We start from the raw sequence: 23,713 nt of genomic DNA on the forward strand, positions 1-23,713 counted from the left end.
CCTCTTCTGGCCTGCAGGCATACACATAGACAGAATATTGTATACATAATAAATAAATACTTTAAAAAAAATTATGGCTTCACCAACTTTTAAGTTACAGTATGTTACAGATTTAACTGGAGACACTCCGTTTCTTGTTGATTCTTTGAATTATATTATTTTATTTAATGTGTATGGGTGTTTAGCCTGCATGTATGCTTTTGTACCACGTATGTGCCTGCTGCCTGCAGAGGCCAGAAGAGGGCTTTGGTTGCCTGGAATTGGAGTTAGAAATGGCTGGGAGCCACCATGTGGATGCTGGGAAGTGCATACTGTTCCCCTGGAAGACCGTCAGTACTGCCGAGCATCCATCCAGCCCTCCTTACCGATTTGTATGCGGTGGAGGGAGAGTAAAAATATAGGTAAGGGGAAATGAATATCTTTAGAGCTAGTCAAAGAAAACTTGATTTCAAGACACTTAGAGCAGGTTGGCTGGAAAATATTGAACTACTTCTGTTGACTTAAGAAGGCTAGGCTGTAGCTCAGTTGGTAGAGGTTTGCTTAGTAGGCATGAAGCCCTGCATACAAGGGAATGTGACAGTACCGCCTATCATCCCAGAACTCCAGAGACAAAAGCAGGAGGATCCAAAGTTCAAGGGCTACATAGTGATTTCCAGGCTAGCCAGGGATACATGAGACCTGGTCTCAAAAAAGAAGAAAATAAATGTCCAGGAGGAAAATTACACATCTACTTTTGGTCAGGTTTTTTGTTTGTTTTTGTTTCGTTTTTCAAGACAGGGTTTCTTTGTGTAGCCTTGGCTGTCCTAGAACTAGCTCTGTAGACCAGGCTAGCTCAAACTCATGGTCAAATTATTGAACAAATGAATTTTGACAAAAAAGAATCAGTTTACACTGTCAAATTGTTAAGTGGAATTATTTAATCTAAGGTTGTCAATCACATTTCATACTTGTTACATTTGCAGTTATTTCTAACCTCAGGCTAAACAGATTTTAACAAGTGTTTTTATTATTTATACACGAGCTGCCCATTTAAAGGCTAAGTTTATCTTAACAAATGAATACATATATAAATATTTACACATAAAATAAATGGATTTGCAAAAGTGGCCATGGCAGCTCACACCTTTAACCTTAGCACTTGAGAGGTAGAAGGAGGAACACGAATTCAAGGCCATCCTGGGCTACTTGAGACTCTGTCTCATAATAAATAGATAACTTTAAAATTAATGAAAATAGGGAGAATGGCTCAGAGGTTAAGACCACCGGCTACCCTTCCAGAGGTCCTGAATTCAATTCCCAGCAACCATATGGGGACTCACAATCATCTGTAATGAGATCTGTTGCTTTCCTTTGGCATGTAGTCATATATAATAAATAAATCTAATAAAATCTAATAAATCTTTTTTTGAAAATTAATGAAAATAATTAGAACTGCAGTTAAAAAGGCCCGCCAGTCTTTGTGGTGGCGTGGTGCATGCCTCTAATCCCAGTCCTCTAGATGCTACATTAAGAGGATCACCATGAGTTAAGAGGCCATCCTGGGCTGCTATCGTTAGTTCCAGGTCAGCCTCAGCTAGGGAGACCCTGCCCCAACTGCCGTCCTCTTAAAAGAGAGAGCCACGTGCCAAAACAAGAGAAAATGAGATTTGTTATAAATGAGAAACATTAGAGGTGCCTTACTTTGTTCAGTTTATCAGTTGAGTGGACTGTATCATTTTATGATTACTTAATTTACAGTTATAGATCATAATAAGTGAACCACTGCTTGTATTTCTAGGTGCAGATTGCCTCTGTATGTAAGTGTATAACAAGTTGACAGTATTGTTGGATATCAGTAAAGTATTCAGTGTTCAAAATTAAATTTATATGTATATGTCTTAGTGTTTTGCCTGAGAGCATGTCTGTGCACTCTGGGCTCTGGGCATCCCTGGTGTCCAGGAAGTCAGAAAAGGGCATTGGAGCCACTGTGTGGGTGTTGAGAACTGAACCCCAGTCCTCTGCAAGAGCATTAAATGCTTTTTAAAATCATATTTTGCCTGCATGTATGTATATGTATCACATGAGTTTGTGATATCTTTCAGAAATCAGAAGGCTTCAGATTCTTTGGACCTGGAGTTATAGATGGTTGTGAGCTGTGGGTCCTGGGAATGAAACCCAGGTCCTCTGTGGGAGAACAAGTGCTCTCAACCACTGAGCCATTTCTCCAGCTCCAAAGTAAATTTAAATATTTTATTGGATTTATTTATTTTATTTGATGTGTATTTTGCATGTGTGTATGTGCACCACGTATCCTTGCTAACCTCAGAGGTAAGAAGAGAGCATTGTCTCCCCTAGCACTGGAGTTACAGATGGTTGTGAATGACCGCGTGGGTGCTAGGACTAAGCCAGGTCCTCTGCAGGAGTAACCCGTGCTCTTAACTGCTCAGCCATCTCTCCAGCCCAAAGAGATTTTTAAAAGTAAACAATAAGCAGCTAAGACTGTGGGCTGTGTTGGTGCACAACTTTAATCCCAGCACTCCAGAGTCAGAAGCAGGTGGTTATCCAAACTAGAGGCCAACCTGGTCTACATAATGAGTTTCAAGCTAGCCGAGGCTACATTGTAAGACCCCCTCCATCGAGAGGGGGCACAGGGAAGGAGGGAGGGAAGCTATGATAAATTAGTTGAGATTGTTTGAATTTACAAATCCATTTTTTTCTTTCTTCCAAAGTGTAAGTTATTCTTAGAACTGACAGTGGAACCCTGGGTTTAAATGGTCACTGTCATGATTAAGTGTGTCACATATAATATCCCATGAGTCCTATGGATAAGGGTACCATTGAAAAGTGAGCTATGCCAGGCCTAGTGGCACATCCCTCTAATCCCAGCACTTGGGAATCAGGTGGTCTCTGTAAGTTCAAGGTCAGCCTGGTCTACCTAGCAAGTTCCAAGACAGCCAGGGCTACATAGTGAAACTGTGCCTCATAAATAGAGAGAAAAGAAAAAAATGAGCTGCGTGTGTTTTAAATTCCAGCTGTGACTAATTTATTTTTTCTTTTTAAATTTGAGTGACTGAAACTAAAGTATTCTGGGCTACCCTGAACATTTAGGGTCAGCTGTTTTACCTGGCTTAGGATCACATCTTATTTAATTATTTTATTTTATATGTATGAGTGTTTTGCCTGCCAGAAGAAGGCGCTGGATTTTCTGGAACTGGAGTTATGAATGATTCTAAGTCACTATCTGTCTGCTGGGAATGGGACCTAAGTCACTACAGGAAAGAGCGCAACAAGGACTGGAGAGATGGCTCAGAGGTTACAAGCACTGCCTGCTCTTCCAGAGGTCCTGAGTTCAATTCCTGGCAATCACGTGGAGGCTCACAACCATCTGTAATGACATCTGGTGCCCTCTTCTGGCCTGCAGGCAGAATACTGTGTACATAATAGTAAAAATTAAATCAAAAAAAAAAAAAGGAAGGCCAGGTGGTGGTGGCGCACGCCTGTAATTCCAGCACTCAGGAGGCAGAGGCAGGTGGATCTCTGTGAGTTCGAGGCCAGCCTGGTCTACAAAGGGAGTTCCAGGACAACAGGCTCCAAAGCTACAGAGAAACCCTGTCTCGAAAAACCAAAAAAAAAAAAAAAAAAAAAAAGAGCAACTAGTGCCCAAATCGCAAGGCCATCTCTCCAGCCTTCGCTGGGGTCTAGGCAAGTGCTCTACCGTTCTTGATAAGACACAAGATGATGGTAATTTGGCACATACTAATCTCCTAATCGCTGTTATTTACCATGAACTCAATTCAGCAGTTATTTATGGGCTACTTCCTACTTACATGTAATTATCATACACATACAACTTTTGATGAGTGTTTCCATATTCATATTTTTGTAGGATCAGAAAATAGTAAGTGAAAAAATGAAGTTTTAAAAAAGGAACTGCAAAGATGGTTCCGCAGTTAAGTAGTGCACCTGCACACACGGGCAAAACATTCCTACACATAAAATTCAAAGATAATAGCTGGGCAGGAGTGGCCCAGGAGGCAGAGGCAGGTGGATCTCTGAGTTCAAGGCCTGCCTGGTCTACAAAGCAAGTTCCAGTACCCAGAGTTACACAGAGAAATCCTATCTTGAAAACTGAATAATAGTAGTAATAATAATAATAAAGAAAATGAGCTGGAGAGATAGCTCAGTAGTTAAAGCGAGCTTACCATTCTCTCAGAGGACCCAGGTTCAGTTCCCAGCACCCAACCACCCAGCAGCAGCACACAGCCACACAACAGAACATGCAGCCACACAATAGAACACACAGCACACACAGCTACACAACACACACAGCCACACAACAGAACACGCAGCCACACAACAGAACACAGTCATACAACAGAACATGCAGCCACACAACAGAACACACAGTCATACAACAGAACACGCAGCCACACAACAGAACACACAGTCATACAACAGAACACACAGCCACACAACAGAACACACAGTCATACAACAGAACACGCAGCCACACAACAGAACACACAGTCATACAACAGAACACACAGCCACACAACAGAACACACAGTCATACAACAGAACACGCAGCCACACAATAGAACACACAGCACACACAGCTACACAACACTCACAGCCACACAACAACTGTACACAGCCACATAACAATCGCACACAGCCACCTCTAACTCCAGTTCCAGGGGATCTGACACCCTCTTTTGACCTCTGCAGCTTTATGCAAATGTTGTGCCCATCTGTATACTCAGGCTTAAAACATACACATAAAATAAATGGTTTTCCTTCCTTAACCCAGCATTCAGGAGGCAGAAGCAGGTGGATCTCTGTGAGTTTGAGACCAGCCTCATCTACAGAGTGAGTTATTGTTATTGCTCTCTTTGAGACAGGGTTTCTCTGTAGCCTTGACTGTCCTAGAACTCACTCTGTAGACCAGGCTGGCCTCAAACTCACAAAGATCCTCCTGCCTCTGCCCCCCAAGTGCTGGTATTATTCAAGATGAGCACCACCACACCTAGCTTATCTCTAGTATATGCACATGTCTTCTCTCTCTCTCTTTCCCTCTCTCTCTCTCTCTCTCTCTCTCTCACACACACACACCACACACACACACACACACACATACACACACACGGACACACAGACACACACCTGCACAGACGCCCCCACCCCCTCCCACACACCATCTCAAAAGGAAAGAAAAGAAAATACAGTACTGGCAGTGTTCATCCCCAGCTCTATACATTTTTAAAAAAACATTTAAACCATTGTTTTGGGTAGCTTCTTTGTGCCCTACCTCACAGCATCACCTTATTTAACCTCTTCATGTTTCTCAACAGATTTTTGTCATTTTCTCCATGAAATCGTGGTGAGGGTTCCTCACATAGGGCAGCTCAGTACAGTCCTATTCTTCAGGCCTCCGTTGGGAGGGCCTCACTTGTCTAAGGACTTCCCTCTTGTGTTCCTCAGGAACAATCTTAGTATCTATTTAATGGGAGGGTGATAAGAAAGACAGCAAAGTTTGAGTGTTGATGGGCTGGCTCAGTGGGCGAAGGGGCTTGCCACCCAGCCTTATGACCCGTATGGGATCCCCAGGACGCATTAGTGGAAGGAGTGTGCAGATTCTACTAGCTTCCTGCTGACTTCACAGGCACGTTGTCCTAACCACATACCCTTACACATACACGAAAGAAGTAAGCAAATATAATTTTAGAAAATAGTTGCAAAAAAGAAGACAGATTTCCAGATGTTCCCATCACTCGGATCCTTAAGAGGTGAGGTGGGACTGAAATCGTCCTGTTTAAGCTAGTCAGGCAGGGCCTGTGCTCAGCCGCGTAGTGGCTCCGGTACTCAAACATCAGCTACTCCTCATGGCCGCACGTGGTTTCCATATTTCCACACATTCCTCTAGCCCCCTCCCGACTCGGGTTTTTTGAGTGACCAGTTTGTGTCTTTTGGAGTCAGGCACCATGCCTCTGCCATGAGCTGAGTGTGCACAGGTGGGGGCGTAGATTTCTGTGGTCCGAGCAAGGTGTGGTGGTGCAGACCTGTAACGCCAGCACTGGGAGGCAGAGACCAGACACCACGGGCCACATGAGAGATCTGTCAAAAAAAATAAGTAAGTTCTGCAGTCCAGAGCACATCTCTTTGTGATCTGGTTGTGGAAGAGTTTGTTTAAATGTTTTGTGGCTGAGTCAGAGTGCTTCTGCCCCCGCCCCACAGAGCACAGATAACTTGTGCGCGCCCGAGCTGGCAGCACATGCATACCGTTGACTGGAGTTTTTGTTTCTCGCTCCCTGTATCCAGTGTCTTGGGAGTTAAACCCTACATAGTGATCACGTCTCTTCTGCTCATTCTTCTGCTTGGAGAACATTATAGGTGTTAACGACAGTTGAATGAATGACTGTTTGGGTCGAAATTACACTGTAAAACATGAATTTCATTGTCTTTATACTGTAAAACCTATCCCCGTCATAAATTAACTTTTAATGACTGCGTCGTTTCATTTGCCACTTAAAGCATCGCATGGAGACTCGCAAGCGCAGGGCGGAGTCGCTCTGCTCTCTTCATTTAGCCTCTTAAATCCGCTTACTCTGTACCTTTCGGCCAGAACCCTGCTACTATAAATATCCTCTTCCCTGTTTAGCGAGCCCTGGTAATCCTGTGACCCCCGTCCTGGGTGCTTGGGCTAATTCAGTGCATTGTTGAACTGGCACTCGTGTTCCCAGGGCCGAGCTTGAGATGCCATCTATCGCTTTACTGGAGGGAAGAGATTTTAGCTGAACTTTCTCTCTGTGTGTCATTTCACTTATGGGAGAAGCAGCTGATGTTACTGCCTAATAAGGAAGATTGTTCATTAGAAATTAAAAGTATATGGGGCTGGAGAGATGACTAAGTGGTTAGGAGCACTGACTGCTCTTCCAGAGTACCCGGGGTTCAATTCCCAGCACACACATAGCAGCTCACAACTGTCTTTAATTCCAGTTCCAGGGTACCTGACAGGAAGCAGAGGCAGGTTCCCTGTAGAGGCCACTGATACATACTGAGTTCCAGGCCAGCCAGGGCTACATAGTGAACCCCCTCTCAAAACAAAACAAAATAAGTAAAGGACGGACGAGGGATGAAGCTGGCGGTAGCATGCCTGCCTGACATGTGCGAAGGAGCCCTGGTCTAGCCCTCGCATGAGGGGAAAGTTCTTTCGCTTCAGTGGGATGCTGCAACAGAGATCCATGTTCTTGCCTTAATTGTCAGTTTCAGACATTATGAGTAGGCAAGAAAAACTCCAGACAACAGCATATGTATCTGGTGACTCCTTGTTTAGGATCTAATTTTTGATTTTTTAATTATGTGGATGAGTGTATTCCTCTGGGAGTTACACGCAGTCTGAAGCCACCCAAATCCGTGCAGAAGCAGGATATTCTCTCAGCTCTGACCCACCTCTCTCGCCCTAGTCAGAGATTTCTTTCTTTGTTGTTTTGGTTTTAGTTTTTCGAGACAGGGTTTCTCAGTAGCTATGGAGCCAGTCCTGGAACTCGCTGTGTGGACCAGGCTGGCCTCGAACTCATAGAGATCCACCTGCCTCTGCCTCCTGAGTGCTGGGATTAAAGGCGTGCGCCACCACCGCCCGGCTATTTGGTGTTTCATAGCGAGGAGGCTCTTGATGAAAAACTGGAAATGCTAATTTTAAACTTTATAAATAATATATTTTCTATAAAAAGATGACAGATTCTTCCTTGACAGTTTCTACACTGGGGGTAATGCATGAAAGTTTTACTTGTGGCATTTAATGTGTTAATTTGATAAATTTCCATTTTTGAGTGTATTTTAAAGGAAGGAATGATTTCAGTATAGCTTATAAAAATCGAGACACAACTTTGTTTAGATGTTAGTTATGAATGCCTCGTACAGTGTCCCAGCCTCTCTATTGTGTCTGTTTTTTCTGAAACAGCTAGTCTATACTCTGAGGCTCTCCTGTTCAGGTTCTTTTAAAAGTTTATTGAAGGCCAAATATTTTAGCCAATAATAACCCAGGAGTCTTCTCATAAAGATGGCCTGAAGAAGGAATGGAATCGAAGTGGCCAGGGCAAAATGAGATGAAAATAGAAGCAAAAATATGTCCTTCCTTAAATAACAACAAAAATACTGCTTGTCATTTGTTACTTTCAGATTTGTCCAGTTTCTGCCCTAAACCTTTTGGCATAACATTTGTCTGTCTTAGACTGAATTTTCCATTTTAAGGCTGAAAAAAACCGAGGCATAGAGAAGTTAATGTGGTCCTTAGCAGGACAACACAGAGGCCACAAAGGAAGCAGCCAGGGAGGGTGCTAATCCGCCTGCATACTCCATGTCATTGTCCAAATACCTAACTGCTGAGAATTGGTTCACAGAAATGTGATTTGATCTCCATCCACAAACTGGCTTGAATCCTTGCCTGGTGCAATGTAACAAGCAAACACAATCATTTTATGTAATTCTAATTTTTTTATTTAATTTTATTTTTTGAGACAGGGTTTCTCTGTAGCTTTGGAACCTTTCTGGAACTCACTCTATAGACCACGCTGTCCTCAAACTCACAGAGATCCTTCTGCCTGTCTCTGCCTCCCAAGTGCTGGAATTAAAGGGATGCATATTGGTAGTCAATAGAGTTTCACAATAGCCCTGAATGGAGTATAACAAAGGTTTATTTATGTGGGGATAAACTCACAGAAAGGGTAGTGGTCTGCATGCAGTCCTCAGCATGTGCTGGGAATACCTCCCCTGTTTGTCTAAATAAGAGAGTTCTAAGCCTAGTATAAAACTATATACAATAATAACAAATATCAAGTATTGCCCAGGGAAAAGAAGGGAAAAAACATACATAAAAATTAGAATTACAACCAGCATGAAGAACATCAAACAAGAAACCAATGCTAAATGTTTCAATAGTTATCCTATCCTAAAGAATCTAAGAATTATATTTAAAATGGCTTGGCTAAGTCATGAGAGGAAAGTAACTACAATTATCTACTCTTCAACCCCATCAAAGACATGAAAAGAGAAATAATATTACCTAAGTAAACAGGAAGTAGAATCAAACAACTTCTAAAAGGTGCAAGAAATGGCAGAGACAACCGGCTACCTGGGCAAATCACCCCAAGTCTCATTTGCAACCCTGGGGCAACCAACTTTGGCTGAGGCCTAGAGTAACTGAGAGACTGTTTTTAGAGGCAGGAAAATTTGAAAAACTGTCTTATCCTGTCTTGGCAAGGTTTGCCAGTCTTTTTGCTTGTATCCTGCTTGTCCAGTCTGGACACTGCATTTTGTCAATGGTAGAGGCAGGGGCAGTTCTTTGCCCAAAGGCCAGTTTTGCCAAGAAGAAAACAAGCTCCAAGTGGAGTGTCTTCAGTGCCCAACATTCTCTAGGGAATAGATTTGTGCTGCCAGGAGCAATTGTGTCTCATGGCAACAGAATTCTAAATTATTTAAATGCCATCTTCTACAGTTCTTTGAAGTGTTTGAAGATTACTGATCTATGTGGAATACAATCTCTATGTATCTTTAAAACCTGATTAGTCTAAATATAAGTATGACAAACATGGATGGCTGTTGACCTGTAATTCTTACTACCTATATAGTTTAAGACTTTATATTAAAAAATTAAGTCATCTTTAAGCAAATATGCAGCAAATGAGGACAATGACCTCATAAATGTATATATGTATACATGTATATATATATATGTATAAATGTATATAAATATCTTGATCAGAGGTAGAAATGGATAGTGCAACATGATAAAATATATCCTAAAAATGCATCAATATACGAAATATCTTTTTTTTTTTTTGGTTTTTCGAGACAGGGTTTCTCTGTGGCTTTGGAGCCTGTCCTGGAACTAGCTCTGTAGACCAGGCTGGTCTCGAACTCACAGAGATCCGCCTGCCTCTGCCTCCCGAGTGCTGGGATTAAAGGCGTGCGCCACCATCACCCGGCTGAGAAGTGAAATTTTTGAAAGCAGAGTTTTGATAATAGTTGTCACTAGATTTTAATCTTCCTTCTGTCCCATACCAGGTGGCTCCTGATATGAGACAGAAACTCTGAATTTTTCTTTTAACAATATACTTAGATTTAGAGAAGGATAGCCACTGTCCAACTCCAAAATCAGCTTTGATTTTTTAATAAATGAAGACTATTATATGTATGTTTAGGTATTAATATCTTACCCTTCAGAGGATATTGGTATCATAAGTCAGATTTCTCTTTGCTTGGTGGTTCTTTCTGGATAGCTGTCATTTCTTCTTTATGTATCTAGATATCCAAGGTCTCTTGACTTTTCGAAGATGGGTATTTTCCTGTAAAGACAAGAACAGAATTCTGCCCCAACCCTTGTGAGGTTTCTTTACAACCTGTAGGATTGTCATCTCTGTGAATGAGTCGTCATTTCTCTCTTTTTTTAAAAGATTTATTTATTTATTTATTTATTTATTTATTATGAATTCAGTGTTCTGCTTGCATGTATCCCTGCAGGCCAGAAGAAGGCACCAAATCTCATTACAGATGGTTGTGAGCACATGTGGTTACTGGGAATTGAACTCAGGACCTTTGGAAGAACCGGCAAAGCTCTTAACCACTGAGCCATCTCTCCAGACCCCCCATCATTTCTCTTTACCAAGAGGTTTCTCCTTTCCAAATCAAATCTTAATTTTGATGGTATCCATAGCTTTTCTTCTCCAGAAACAGGAGTAAAACCCCTTCCCCCAATGTAACACACCTCCTGGTTTCCATTCTGAGGTCAACACATTCTTGAAATACACAGGCCAATTTAATTCAGAAGTTTTTTTTCTGTTATCCAGTCTCTCTGCTGCCATTGTTCCATTTTCGTTAGCATTAAGAAAAATTACAAGGTTAATAAAGCAGTGTGCAATCTATTTCTGGGGATTTTTTTATTCCTTTCTGTTTGTTTAACATATCCTTTATAGTTTGATTTGATCTTTCTATAAATGCCTGAACTGTATATGGTATACCTGTAATATGCTTTGTATTATAATTAAAAACTGTTTCATTTTCTCAGAGACATATGCTGCACCATTGTCTGTCTTTATTTGTGCAAGTATACCCATGATGACCATACTAGTAAATGTGTGATTACTGAATCAGCCTTTTCTGAACTCAAAACAGTTGCCCATTAAAAACCTGAATGGGGAGGCTGGCGAGATGGCTCAGAGGTTAAGAGCATTGCCTGCTCTTCCAAAGGTCCTGAGTTTAATTCCCAGCAACCACATGGTGGCTCACAACCATCTGTAATGGGGTCAGGTGCCCTCTTCTGGCCTGCAGGCATACACAGAGACAGAATATTGTATACATAATAAATAAATTTTTTCTTTTTTTTTTTTTTTTGGTTTTTCAAGACAGGGTTTCTCTGTGGCTTTGGAGCCTGTCTTGGAACTAGCTCTGTAATAAATGTTTTTTAAAAATCTGAATAGGGCCGGGCGGTGGTGGCGCACGCCTTTAATCCCAGCACTCGGGAGGCAGAGGCAGGCGGATCTCTGTGAGTTCGAGACCAACCTGGTCTACAAGAGCTAGTTCCAGGACAGGCTCCAAAGCTACAGAGAAACCCTGTCTCGAAAAACCAAAAAAAAAAAAAAAAAAAAAAAAAAACCTGAATAGGTATCAATGATGTGGTATACATATTTCAGTTTTCCAAATTCTACGAAGTGGAACACATCCATCTGCGAGATTTCATTATTTGAGTACCCTTTGGGTTATTTCCTGCAGGTAGTGGTGTTTGGTTGTATAAAGAACAAGTAAGACATTTTGTAATCAGCTTAGCTTTTTGCCATGTAATAGAAAAGTCCTTTTTTAAACCTTTGCTATTGACATGATGTTTTTATGAAATTCAGAGGTTTTCAGCACATTTCTAATCAATAATCAATCAATTTCTGCATTACCTGTGCTAGAGGCCCTGGCAGATCTATATGTGAACGGATGTGTGTTATGTATATGGGACAAAGCCTATTCCTGATTATATCTTAAACTTGAATAAAAAATGAAGTCAATTCTCTAATATCTAGTTTAAATTCAACAGTTTCAGTATGCAAAACAACCCTTTCCGCATATTTTGGATCTGTAACTATATTGAGAGATTCTTTAAAAATCCCTTAGTACCATGAGAATAGCATCTAATTTTGACTTTTGGACAGACTCATAAGGGTTTTGTTCTTCTTTACTTAAATCTCCTGATTTGTAACCTGCCTTTCCTGATTTATTTGCATCAGTATATGTAGCGGCGTAATTAAATGCAGGCAGATTGTAAAGAAATATATACAGCTTTAATGAAGAAATAAACTTACAGAACTGAGGTTTCCGCGGAGGACAGGAAGCAGGAAAAGGGGTGTGCAGCTCCTGAGCGCCCGATTTATATGTAAACATTCACCCGAGGCAAAACCGCCCCCTAAGGGGCTGGCTTAACCCTACAAGTATAGACTATATGGGCTCCAGTTATTGGTGTGTCACGTACAATGCGGGGAAGGATCTAATTAGCTCTCTTTATAAGATTAATTCTATCGCTTTTGGGGTAGTTGTTATTAATCTCTCCCAAAGATTAGTACAAGCTCTTTGCCATGGTTCATTGTCTTCCCATAATTTTTTAATTTTGTCATTAGTAAAAGATACTATAATTTCTGCTGGGTCTATTTCTGCTAATTGATGAAGTCTCAGTTTTCCTTTCATAATAAATTAAGAGACCTTTTCCACATAAGATTTTTTTTAACTTGGTTTATATGGTAAAAAGATCTATTCTAAGATAATATCTTTCCTCTTCATTAAAATTCCTGTAGGGGAATATTTGGAGGGTAATATGACCACATGTGCCTCCTGTAATTTCTCTTCAATCAAAGTCAATTCTTTCTCAGCTTCAGCTGTTAATTCTCTGGGACTCACTGAGTCTTTGTCACCATCTAAGGTTTTGTTTAAGTGAATTATTTGATGAGGTGTCATCCCAGAAATGGGCCATAAATTGGAAATGTCTCCTAGCAACTTTGGAAATCATTAAGAGTCTGCAATTCAGTGTCTCCTAATTTGTGCTTTTTGTGTTCTAATTTTCTGTAAACTTATTTTATAACCTAGATAATTGATAGAATCTCCTCTTTGTATTTTTTCAGGAGCAATTTGTAGTGCCCAATTAGATAAAACTTCCTTTACTTCTTCAAACATTCTTTCTAAAGTATCTACATTTTTTTTTAAACAGGGTGAGGCCTGGAAGGAGGGACAGCAGTGACAGTCCCCCCCCTTTTTTAATATTTATTATGTATACAGTTTTTCTGTCTCTGTGTATGTCTGCAGGACAGAAGAGGGCACCAGACCTCATTACAGATGGTTGTGAGCCACCATGTGGTTGCTGGGAATTGAACTCAGGACCTTTGGAAGAGCAGGCAATGCTCTTAACCACTGAGCCATCTCTCCAGCCCAAGTATCTACATTTTAATCAGATAGCAAAATGTCATTTGTGTAATGGTATAAATTCGGGAAATTGCTTACATATTATTTCCAATGGCTGACTTACAAAATATTGGCACAGGGTGGAGCTATTCTCTGTGGGATGATCCTCTTTTGATATATTTTAGTAGGCTGCGAATTATAATAAGTAGGCACCATGAAGGCAAATTATTCTCTGTCTTTTTCTTATAAAGGTATAGTGAAGAAACAGTCTTTAAATCAGTAACTATAAGAGGCCTTCCTTGAGGCAATATGGAAGACAAAGGAATTCCGGATCATAGAGGGTGCATTTGTTGAATCACCTTATAACAGCTCTTAAATTTTCACCGTTCTCCATTTTCCAGATTTCTTTTTTTTTTTTAAAGATTTATTTATGTATACGGCATTCCTTCCATGTGTGCCTGCATGCCAGAAGGGGGCACCAGGTCTCATTATAGATGGCTATGAGCCACCATGTGGTTGTTGGGAATTGAACTCAGGACCTCTGGAAGGGCAGTCAGTGCTCTTAACCACTGAGCCATCTCTCTAGCCCCCAGATTTCTTTTTAACAACAAATAGAGGATAATCCCAAGGGCTAGTCGATTCTTCAATACGCTGAGCATCTAGTTGCTTTTGTACTGGCTGTTCTAAAGCCTGCAGTTTTTCTATTGTTAAAGGCCATTGATTAACCCATATAGGTTTCTTAGTTAACCATTTTAAAGGTAGGGCTATTGGTACCTCAGAAGGTTTGCTAGTTGTTTTGTGTTTTTGTACAGCCTGAATGGCTTTTTTTTTTTTGTAGTACCTTATAATATCCTTCCCAGAAACATGAAATGGTTCATGTTCCACTTATGAGACTGCAGGAATGTTAATCTGGGTTTTCCATTACTGCAACAGATCACAACCCCATAGATTCACTGCTATATTACCCATATATGGCCTCTGCCTTCCTCTCGGGTCCTATGCATTCATCCCATCTCATGCTTTGTTTTGCTTGAGATAGAGTTCCAATTCCTAGGAATTGAACATCTGCCTCCTGAAGAGGCCAATTCTGATGCCAAGATTCTTTTTTTTTTAAATTTATTTATTTATTATATACACAGTGTTCAGCCTCCATGTGTGCCCGCAGGCCAGAAGAGGGCACCAAATCTCATTACAGATGGTTGTAACCTCTGAGCCATCTCTCCAGCCCCGATGCCAAGATTCTTTAGTAATAACAGTCACATTTGCACCCATGTCCAGTAATCCTTCAATTACAAAGTTATTTGCACTCTCAGCTTTGGTCTTTATCATTTATAGAAGTCTGCCAAAATATATATTTCCTATTTTTATTGGAATTTTTTATTCATCCTCCATGTTTATTCTACTATCATCCAGAGCAGTGTGGTTTTTTACAACAGTCACTGAATTTTCTAATTTTCCCAAAGAAGCATGTCCTCCACAGTGACTGGGAATGACTGGACCACATTTGACCTGGGAGCCTGTGAGAGTCTCCCAAGGAGTTTCTCAATGGTAACAATTTGCCTTGTTTGTCTCTTGTTGATCTACATTCACTGGTCCAATGTCAGCCTTTGCCACATCTTCTGCATAACCCAGAAGGTTGAGCCTTCTATTTTTCTCATTCCCAGAGGAAACGTTTCTTCTAGGAATACCTTGTCTACAATCCCTTCTCAGATGTCCTATTCTACCACAATTAAAACATTTGGCATTTTGATGTCTCTTCATACCTTTGGAAATTGCTTCTCCTACCCAAGCCTCAGTGTTATTGTCAAATAACTCGACATTGCCTGTGTGCAGGGTCCATGCATCCATTGGTGCTGACCTGATCTTTAAAGGCCCAGCTGTCTTTTTGCATTTAAATTGGCATTCTCAAAAGCCAGAGATTCAATAAGTACTTGTCTAGCTTTTGGATCTGTTACCCCTGGTTGTACAACTTTAGTTAATCTTTGTAAAGAGTCACTAAAGGGTTCTCTTGGGCCTTGTATGACCTTAGTATATGATTCAGTTCAAGGCTGCTGTATGGCACAGGGACAAGATGTGTTCACTGTAAATAGCTTGACTGTTGCTCATCATAATGTCCCTCGCCGAGAATTTGATCTGTAATGAGATTTGGTGCCCTTTTCTGGCATGCAGACAGAATATTGTGTGCATAAATTAAAAAAACCTTTTTAAAAAAGTTTCTGGTTCTCATTCTGCACATGTGATTCCAAGGTTTTAAATTTTTCCATTAATGATATCTTCTCATCCTCAGATATTTGGATGGCGTGTAGATTGCCTTCTAGGAAGAATATCCTATCTGCTAAATTTATCATAACTTTTTAACAGGTTTTGATTGTGAATTTCAACAGTATGAATCCTTTCAGATAATCTCCCAGTACCCTTTTGTAAGTTTTCATAACCCATTGGCATGGATTGAATTTTGCCTGTCAAATTAAGGTTATCGTTTACAATAGTATGAATCCTTTCAGCTAGAGACTGTATCATTCCAATAAATTTCTCATTCTTTTTTTTTCTTTTTTATTTATTTGTTTGTTTATTGGTTTTTTGAGACAGAGTTCCTCTGTAGCTTTGGAGCCTGTCCTGGAACTAGCTCTTGAAGACCAGGCTGGCCTCAAATTCACAGAAATCCACCTGCCTCTGCCTCCCGAGTGCTGGGATTAAAGGCATGCACCACCACCGCCCGGCAAGTTTCTCAGTCTTAACTCTGTTATCAAAACATTTCTTTAAGGATATAATATGAAGAACAAAGCTAATAGCTGCCATGACCACAAAAATATTTATACCAGGTAGATCATATAGCTCTTGCAGAATTCCATCCATAGTAGAAACAAAAAGGTTGTTAAATTCCTGGATGGTGATACTGTCTTCCATTATCTTGGGGTTGGTTTACAATTTTCAAATTTATTTATTTATTTATCAAATTAATTTACCTCCGTTATAATTTTCAGAAAATTGTTGTAGATGTAATAATCTTGATTGGCCAGCAGGTGTCACAGTTGTGGCAGTAAGGCAAGTCCTAGATCACTACCTGAATTACCCGAGACTTAGAATTACTAACAAACGCATTTAAATACTTAAGAGCAGCACACCTACGTACGGAGAAGGTTTGAGTTACGCAGAAGTTTAAAAAACCCAGAGCTTGCAGGCAGTCCTGAGCCGCGAGGTTAACGGCCAGAGCTAGGGCCAGGCATTCAGGGATCCAAACTGACAATTCAAGCCTGTGTTCCACGTGCAGGTTGGGGGGGTAGTCTGAGCAGGGCCCGTTTGTTATTCCACAGTAACCTGGAATGGAGTATGACAAAGGTTTATTTATTTGGGGATAAACTCACAGAAAGGGTAGCGATCTGCAGTCCTCAGCATGCACTGGGAACTGGGTATCTTAAAGGCTATTAGCTGAAGGAGTTCCCACAGCACCCAGCATACAGAGGTGAATCCCACATGTACACCACCATCACCCAGCTGTAATTCTATTCTAAGACTCGGCTTGAAGATTCTGTCTAGGATCTTAGATTATAAGCCCTTAAAATTGTTTGTTTTTTTGTTGAGACGGGGTCTCACTACGTTGCTCTGGCTGTCCTGATACTCTCTCTGTAGACCGGGCTGGCCTTGAACTCACAGAAATCTGTCTGCCTCTGCCTCCTGGGTCCTGGGTTTATTAAAGGTGAGCACCAACACATCTGGTCCCTGATTCTTTTTGAACCATGCCTTATTGGGCTAGGACTGTCAGCTACAGGACAGAACAAATGAATAGCACATGAAATTTTCTATTAATAAGAAAGTAGGGCTAGGGACTGAGTGAATGTCAGTGTCATGGGCAAGGCCCTGGGTTCAGTGCCCACTAACACCCCCCCCCATAAAAAGGGTTTGATGGAGAGATGGTTCAACATTTAAGAGCCCTGACTGCTCTCGGAGAGGACCCAAGTTTGGTTCCCAGCAACCACAAAAATGACCTGGAAACTGTGGATCTGACTCCTGGCCTCTCATGTACCTGCATTTGTGTCCACATCCTCATGCACAGATACCCATGGGTGCACATAATTGAGATAGTGTGTGATGCACACCTTTAATCCCAGCACTCATAATTGAGATAGTATGTGATGCACACCTTTAATCCCAGCACTCATAATTGAGATAGTATGTGATGCACACCTTTAATCCCAGCACTCATAATTGAGATAGTATGTGATGCACACCTTTAATCCCAGCACTCATAATTGAGATAGTATGTGATGCACACCTTTAATCCCAGCACTCATAATTGAGATAGTATGTGATGCACACCTTTAATCCCAGCACTCATAATTGAGATAGTATGTGATGCACACCTTTAATCCCAGCACTCATAATTGAGATAGTATGTGATGCACACCTTTAATCCCAGCACTCAGGAGGCAGAGGACAGCAGATCTCTTGAGTTCGAGGCCAGTCTGGTCTAAAAAGTGAATTCCAGGACATCCAGAAAAACCCTATCTCAAAAAGCAAAATAAATAATAAAAAAGAATAATGTTTAAACACTGATTAAATCATGATCATGAGTGCCTTTTATAATTCCCTAATGGTTATGTCTGATTTTTCATCTGGAAAACAGGGATTCTCTTTATTACACACCAACCCTGTAAAGATGAAGTCATGAACACAAATTGAAACAAACAGAGCCTGAGTGTAAATTGCAGCTGCTGTTTCTTGCAGCCTATTTGTGTCTCTGCACAGCACCTTAGAAAGCACTTGGAGGCAGAGGCAGGTGGAGTTCTGTGAGTTCGAAGCCAGCCTGGTCTGTAGAGGGAGATCCAGGATGGCCAGAGATACACAGAGAAATCCTGTCTCAAAAAGCTTTAAAAAAAAAAAAACAAAACAACCCTTTTTTTTTAAAGTGACTAGACTTGTGATCTTACCATCATCCTAAAAACTAGGCTTTGGTTCGCATCACTTGGCCCTTTCTCCTCTGATCAACTCCCAGGTGGCAGTCTTTAATCTCTATTAATAGCCAGGGTTTTCTTAGATCTACAGTGGGGCTCTATGAGCTTAAACCTCAGCACAAGGTCCTTTTAGTTTAAGCGTTTTTGCTGAGAATAGGCTTGGTCTGCCCACCTTAGTGGCCACTCTGTTTCCTGCCCTAATGTCACTCCCCCAGCACACAGAATCCTTGGCCCTTCCTTTACTGTGTCACTTTGTGGGGGCGGTGCTTGCTGCACAGTTCTCGAGAGTTCAGCAGGTTTTAGAACATTGACAGCGTTTGTGTGAGGTCTCTTGGCACAATCACCACCTCAGAGTCCTGCATTAAATTGGGCGAGTAATTCTAATATCTCTCTACGTGGCAGGAAGCTTCGCTCTGGTAATGGGGAAATATGAGCAGTGACCTAGTTTGCTGTGATAAGTATTCTAGCCTAATTGTCCACCAAGGGCTTGAGGAACACGGATGGGTAGCACTTCACACTTGAGAAGAGCTGGGATGACGTAAACCAGCCTGAAAGGGAGAGCAGGAGGACGCATGTTCCCACGCTTCTGCTAAGACTTGGAAGGAAGGAGCAAGTGGAACACATGGCATCAGAGAACCTTGTCAGGGAGTCATTCTGATGTCACTGCCCCCGAGTAATCCGTCTCTTTCATGGTTGTCCAAGGGCTTGCTCTCTATTTTGCGCAAACTGAAAAGTGCACCAGACCAGGAGGTGCGGATCCTGCTCCTGGGCTTGGATAATGCTGGCAAGACGACTCTGCTGAAGCAGCTCGCATCCGAGGACATCAGCCACATCACACCTACACAGGTGAGCGCGCCCTCGGCTCCCAGTGCTGTCAGCCAGGGAAGGTGGAGATAGCCGTCCTGGTTCCCTGGCAGTGGCTGTGATCAAATGCCCCTCCTGAAAGCAGCTGGAGAGAGAGAGTTGATGGTAGCTCATAGTCCCAGGTTATAGCCCATCATCACAGGGAAGTAAAGGCAGGAAACAAGGCAGGGGGTCACATCCACAGACAGGAGCAGAGAGAGACCAAGTGGTGGGGAATGCCTCCTGTGCTGAGCCCCCTCCCTATGCCACACAGTGCAGGACCCACCAAACTTGGGGACCACAAAGGGCAGGCCTTCCCACCTCAGTCAGTGTGATCATAGCACACACACACACACACACACACACACACACGCTCATAGGCCTACCTGATCAAGACAGTTCCTCATTGAGACTCTTCCTGGGGGGACTCTAGGGTATGTCAAGAATATGTCAAGACGACTGTTAAACCATTACGGTAGCTGTGGGAGATAGAATTTATATATTGCTAAGGTTTGTTTCTGAGAAAAGTTTATCTTGTCTAAGAATAATCAGATTTCAAATACATACACAGAAAGTCCATGCATGTGAAGTGGTTAGAATTGTCCAACTCACAGAGTCAGGAAAGAGGAGGAGGAGTGGTTACTGGAGCTGGGAATGGGACCGTAGGGAGCTTTGCCTGATGTAAGAGCCGAGTTTTATACGATGAAAGCCGTGCTGGGGCTGGACGCAAACTGTGTTGATATATATGATGATACCAAACTTTACATTTTAAAATTGTTAACCAAAAAAAAAAGGAAGAAGAAGAAATAAATGAAATGATTAGAGCTGCAGGCCTTTAATCCAACACTCAGGAAGCAGAAGCACAGTGAGTTCTAGGATAGCTCCAGTCCTAAGAGAGACCTTGTCCCAGAAAACAAAGGTTAAAGGGTGTATTTTAGGCCATGTATATCCTGCCACAATTTTAAGTCTTTATACACACGTCTCAATCATCTTTCTGAGGCCTAAATGATCATTACTTTGACAGCCTCCTACACTTTGTTTTTAACTGTGCTAAGGATGGAACCCAGCGCACGGTACATGACTTAAATTCAAGAGTGGTGGTAAATGCTTGTCACTGCAGCACTTGGAAGGCAGAGGAAGAAGAATCAGGAGTTTAAAACAATCTTTGACCACATAGTAAATTCTAGGTCAGCATGGGCTTCAGAAAATGTCTCAAAAAGAGAAAAAGTTTTAGTCAGGCATGGTGGCAGTCATGTGTAGCTCAGAGGCAGATGGAGGAGGATTCTAGTCGATACAGAGAGCTCCAGGGCACTGAGAGCCTGTCTCAAAGAAGCCAAAAATAAAATGAATAGGGCTGGAGAGACAGAGACGGTGCAGTGGTTCAGAGCACTCAGGGTCTTTCTGAGGACCTGGATTCGGTTCCCAGCATGCACATGGCACCTCACAACTGCCAGAACTCCAGTTCCAGGGCGTTTGTACCACCTTCTGGCCTCCATTAGTACCTGCATGGAAGTGTGCACGTGGACTCCTGAAAGAACACAGTGCACATAAATGAATTTTTAACTAATAAACGATAGCCCTAGTCAAGGCTGGGTATGGCTAAGTTGTAGAACACTTGCCTCAAATGTTTAAGGCCCAGCATCAAAACAAAAAAGAATTTATCTTTGGTTATGAAGTGGACACAAAGAAAGTATACAAGAAAAAAATGAAAGGAGGCTGGAGAGAGGCTCATGGCTAAGGGCACTGACTTGGTCCTGAGTTCAACTCCCAGCATCCACATGGAGGCTCACAACCATCTGAAACTCCAGTCCCAGGGATTCAGTGCACTCTGTGGCCTCTCTGGAGCTGCATGCATGTGATGCAAAGACATACATGCAGGCAAAACACCCATACACACAAAAAATAAATAAAAATAAAATCTCGGGCTGGAGAGATGGCTCAGAGATTAAGAGCACTGGCTGCTCACATTGTTTGTCATAGCCAGAACCTGGAAACAGCCTAAATGCCCCCACCAAAGAATGGATAAGGAAAATGTGGTACATTTACACAATGGAGTACTACATAGCAGAAAAAAAAAGACATCTTGAAATTTGCAGGCAAATGGATGGAGCTAGAAAACATCATATTGAGTGAGGTAACCCAGACCCAGAAAGACAGTTATCATGTGTACTCACTCATAAGTGGTTTTCAAAACAAAAACAAACAACAACAAAAAAAGACCCAGCCTACAAATTACAATCCCAGAGAACCTAGACAACAATGAAGACCCTAAGAGAGACATCCGTGGATCTAATCTATATGGGAAGTAGAAAAAGACAAGATATCCTGAGTAAATTGGGAGCATGGGGGCCATGGGAGAGGGTTGAAGTGGAAGGGAGGGGAGCAGAGAAAAATGTAGAGCTCAATAAAATCAATTTAAAAAAAAAAGCACTGGCTGCTCTTCCAGAGGTCCTGAGTTCAATTCCCAGCAACCACATGGTGGCTCACAACCATCTGTAATGAGATCTGGTGCCCTCTTCTGGCCTTCAGGCATACATGCAGACAGAACGCTCATACATAAAAATACACATAAATAATATTAAAAAAAAGAACTAGTAGGCAGAGGCAGGCAGACCTCTATGAGTTCGAGGCTAGCCTGGTCCCCAGAGTGAGGGGGCATGGACTCCTGAAAGTGCACATAAATAAACAAACCTGGTTTCCAGGACAGGCTCCAACTCGGGACCCTTCTGCCACAGCTCCCTAGTGCCGGAGTTACAGGCTTACGGCATGATGCCCAGCTATGTAGCAGTTTTTCAAATTTAAAAAGAAGCCGGGCGATGGTGGCGCACGCCTTTAATCCCAGCACTTGGGAGGCAGAGGCAGGCGGATCTCTGTGAGTTCGAGACCAGCCTGGTCTACAAGAGCTAGTTCCAGGACAGGCTCCAAAGCTACAGAGAAACCCTGTCTCGAAAAACCAAAAAACAAAAAAACAAAAAAAAAAAATTTAAAAAGAAAAACTAAAACAAAACCTGGTTTGTTGGTTTTATTTTTATTTATTTTGTTAATTTGATTTGAGACAGGGATCCTCTGTGTATACCTGGCTATCCTGGAACTCAGCTCGCTCTGTAAACCAGGCTGGCATCAAACTCAGACCTTCCTGCCTCTGCCTCCCAAGTGCTGGAATTAAAGTCCTCCACCACCATCTCCTGGTCTGGTTTGTTTGTTTTAAATCCAAGTTTATCACCCTTCCTCTCCTAAAGGGGCAAACAAGCAAAGCGCAGAGGGTAAGTTTGGTGCTAACAGCGTGGGAGCTCATAAACAAGTCCTGACAGAGAGAGAATGCCACAGGACTTCTCTAGGCCTCACTCCCTAGAAGAAAACCTGAGGAAACTTGACTTTAGGCCCAGACAGCCTAAAACTTAAAACCCTTTAGATGTCTGAGCATTGGAGGTTTTCTGTCCACAGCTGTGATATCCCCTGGCGTGGGGCTGCAGGCTGTGCTGGCGCGTGTACTTCACTGCCTGGGAGTCTTAGCGATTCACAACTCTGCAGAAAAAGTCGTCTCAGCTGCCACCAAATGAGCCATCTTACAGCTTCTGAGCAAATTTAATGTATAGCCCGAGGAGGAAATTACAGCGGTCTAGCCTACAAGGCAGAAAACACATATTAGTGTGTCGGGATCTTTGCCAGAAAGAGAAGGGCTGGGGGCTCAGCGCAGGCAATAGACTGCGTTTGCCAGAGCACTGCCATGGAGGCTGGGCAGAGCAAACAGACGCCGGCCTGCGGGGTAACTCAGCCTTCCCCGCGGCCTTCAGGCTTTGTTTGATGTGCTAATTTTACAGTGTTGAGGGTTCATACTTACTCTCTAAAAACACACTCTTTACCCTATTTTTGTTTAATATTTAAAAAGACTTAGGATGTTCTTTACTGAATAAGTAAAGTTGAGAAACTAGAGACCACAACAGCAGGCGAGAGGATGCCTCAGTGGATGAGGGTGCATAGTGCCAAACAGGACAGTTTGTGTTCAGTCCCTGGGACCTGTGTGCTGAAGAGAGAGGGTGTGGCCTCCACCTCAGCTGTGAGGTGCTCACACACACAGGAGAAGGATTGTTTTAGAATTTAAAAAGAAAATATTTATAATGCCTGTGATGGTTTGAATAAGAATGACCCCTCTAGGCTCATCTGTTTGAATGCCTAGTCGCCAGGGAAGACTAGGAAGACTAGGAGGGGTGGCCTTCATCTCCAGCACCACGTCTGTCTGTGTGCCACCGTGCTCCCTTTCATGACAATTAACCAAACCTTGGAAACTGTAAGCAAGCCCCAAATTAAATGCTCTCTCTGATAAGAGTTGCCTTGGAAGCCAGACAGTGATGGTGTACACTTTTAATCCCAGCACTCAGGATGCAGAGGCAGGTGGGTCTGGAGGGGAGGAGGAGGGGGAGGAGGAGGAGGAGGAGGAGGAGGAGGAGGAGGAGGAGGGGGAGGGGGAGGAGGAGGAGGAGGAGGAGGATGGGAGAGGGAGGAGGGAAGAA

General features: G+C 42.3%; 1 protein-coding gene across 2 annotated transcripts in view; it reads left to right on the forward strand.

Moving 5' to 3' along the window:
- The window catches only part of Arl3 (ADP ribosylation factor like GTPase 3), a 61,673-nt gene that overhangs the window by 1,107 nt on the left and 36,853 nt on the right, over positions 1-23,713 (forward strand). For both annotated transcript variants that reach the window (XM_041661358.1, XM_041661357.1), the window contains exon 2: positions 19,062-19,205. In XM_041661358.1, the coding sequence (XP_041517292.1) occupies positions 19,062-19,205 (144 nt within the window). The remainder of the gene's footprint in view (positions 1-19,061; positions 19,206-23,713) is intronic.

Source organism: Microtus oregoni, unplaced genomic scaffold (assembly GCF_018167655.1).
Source record: "Microtus oregoni isolate MIOR12 unplaced genomic scaffold, Mior012 000012F_ref0000307, whole genome shotgun sequence".
In the NCBI taxonomy this organism is placed as follows: domain Eukaryota; kingdom Metazoa; phylum Chordata; class Mammalia; order Rodentia; family Cricetidae; genus Microtus; species Microtus oregoni.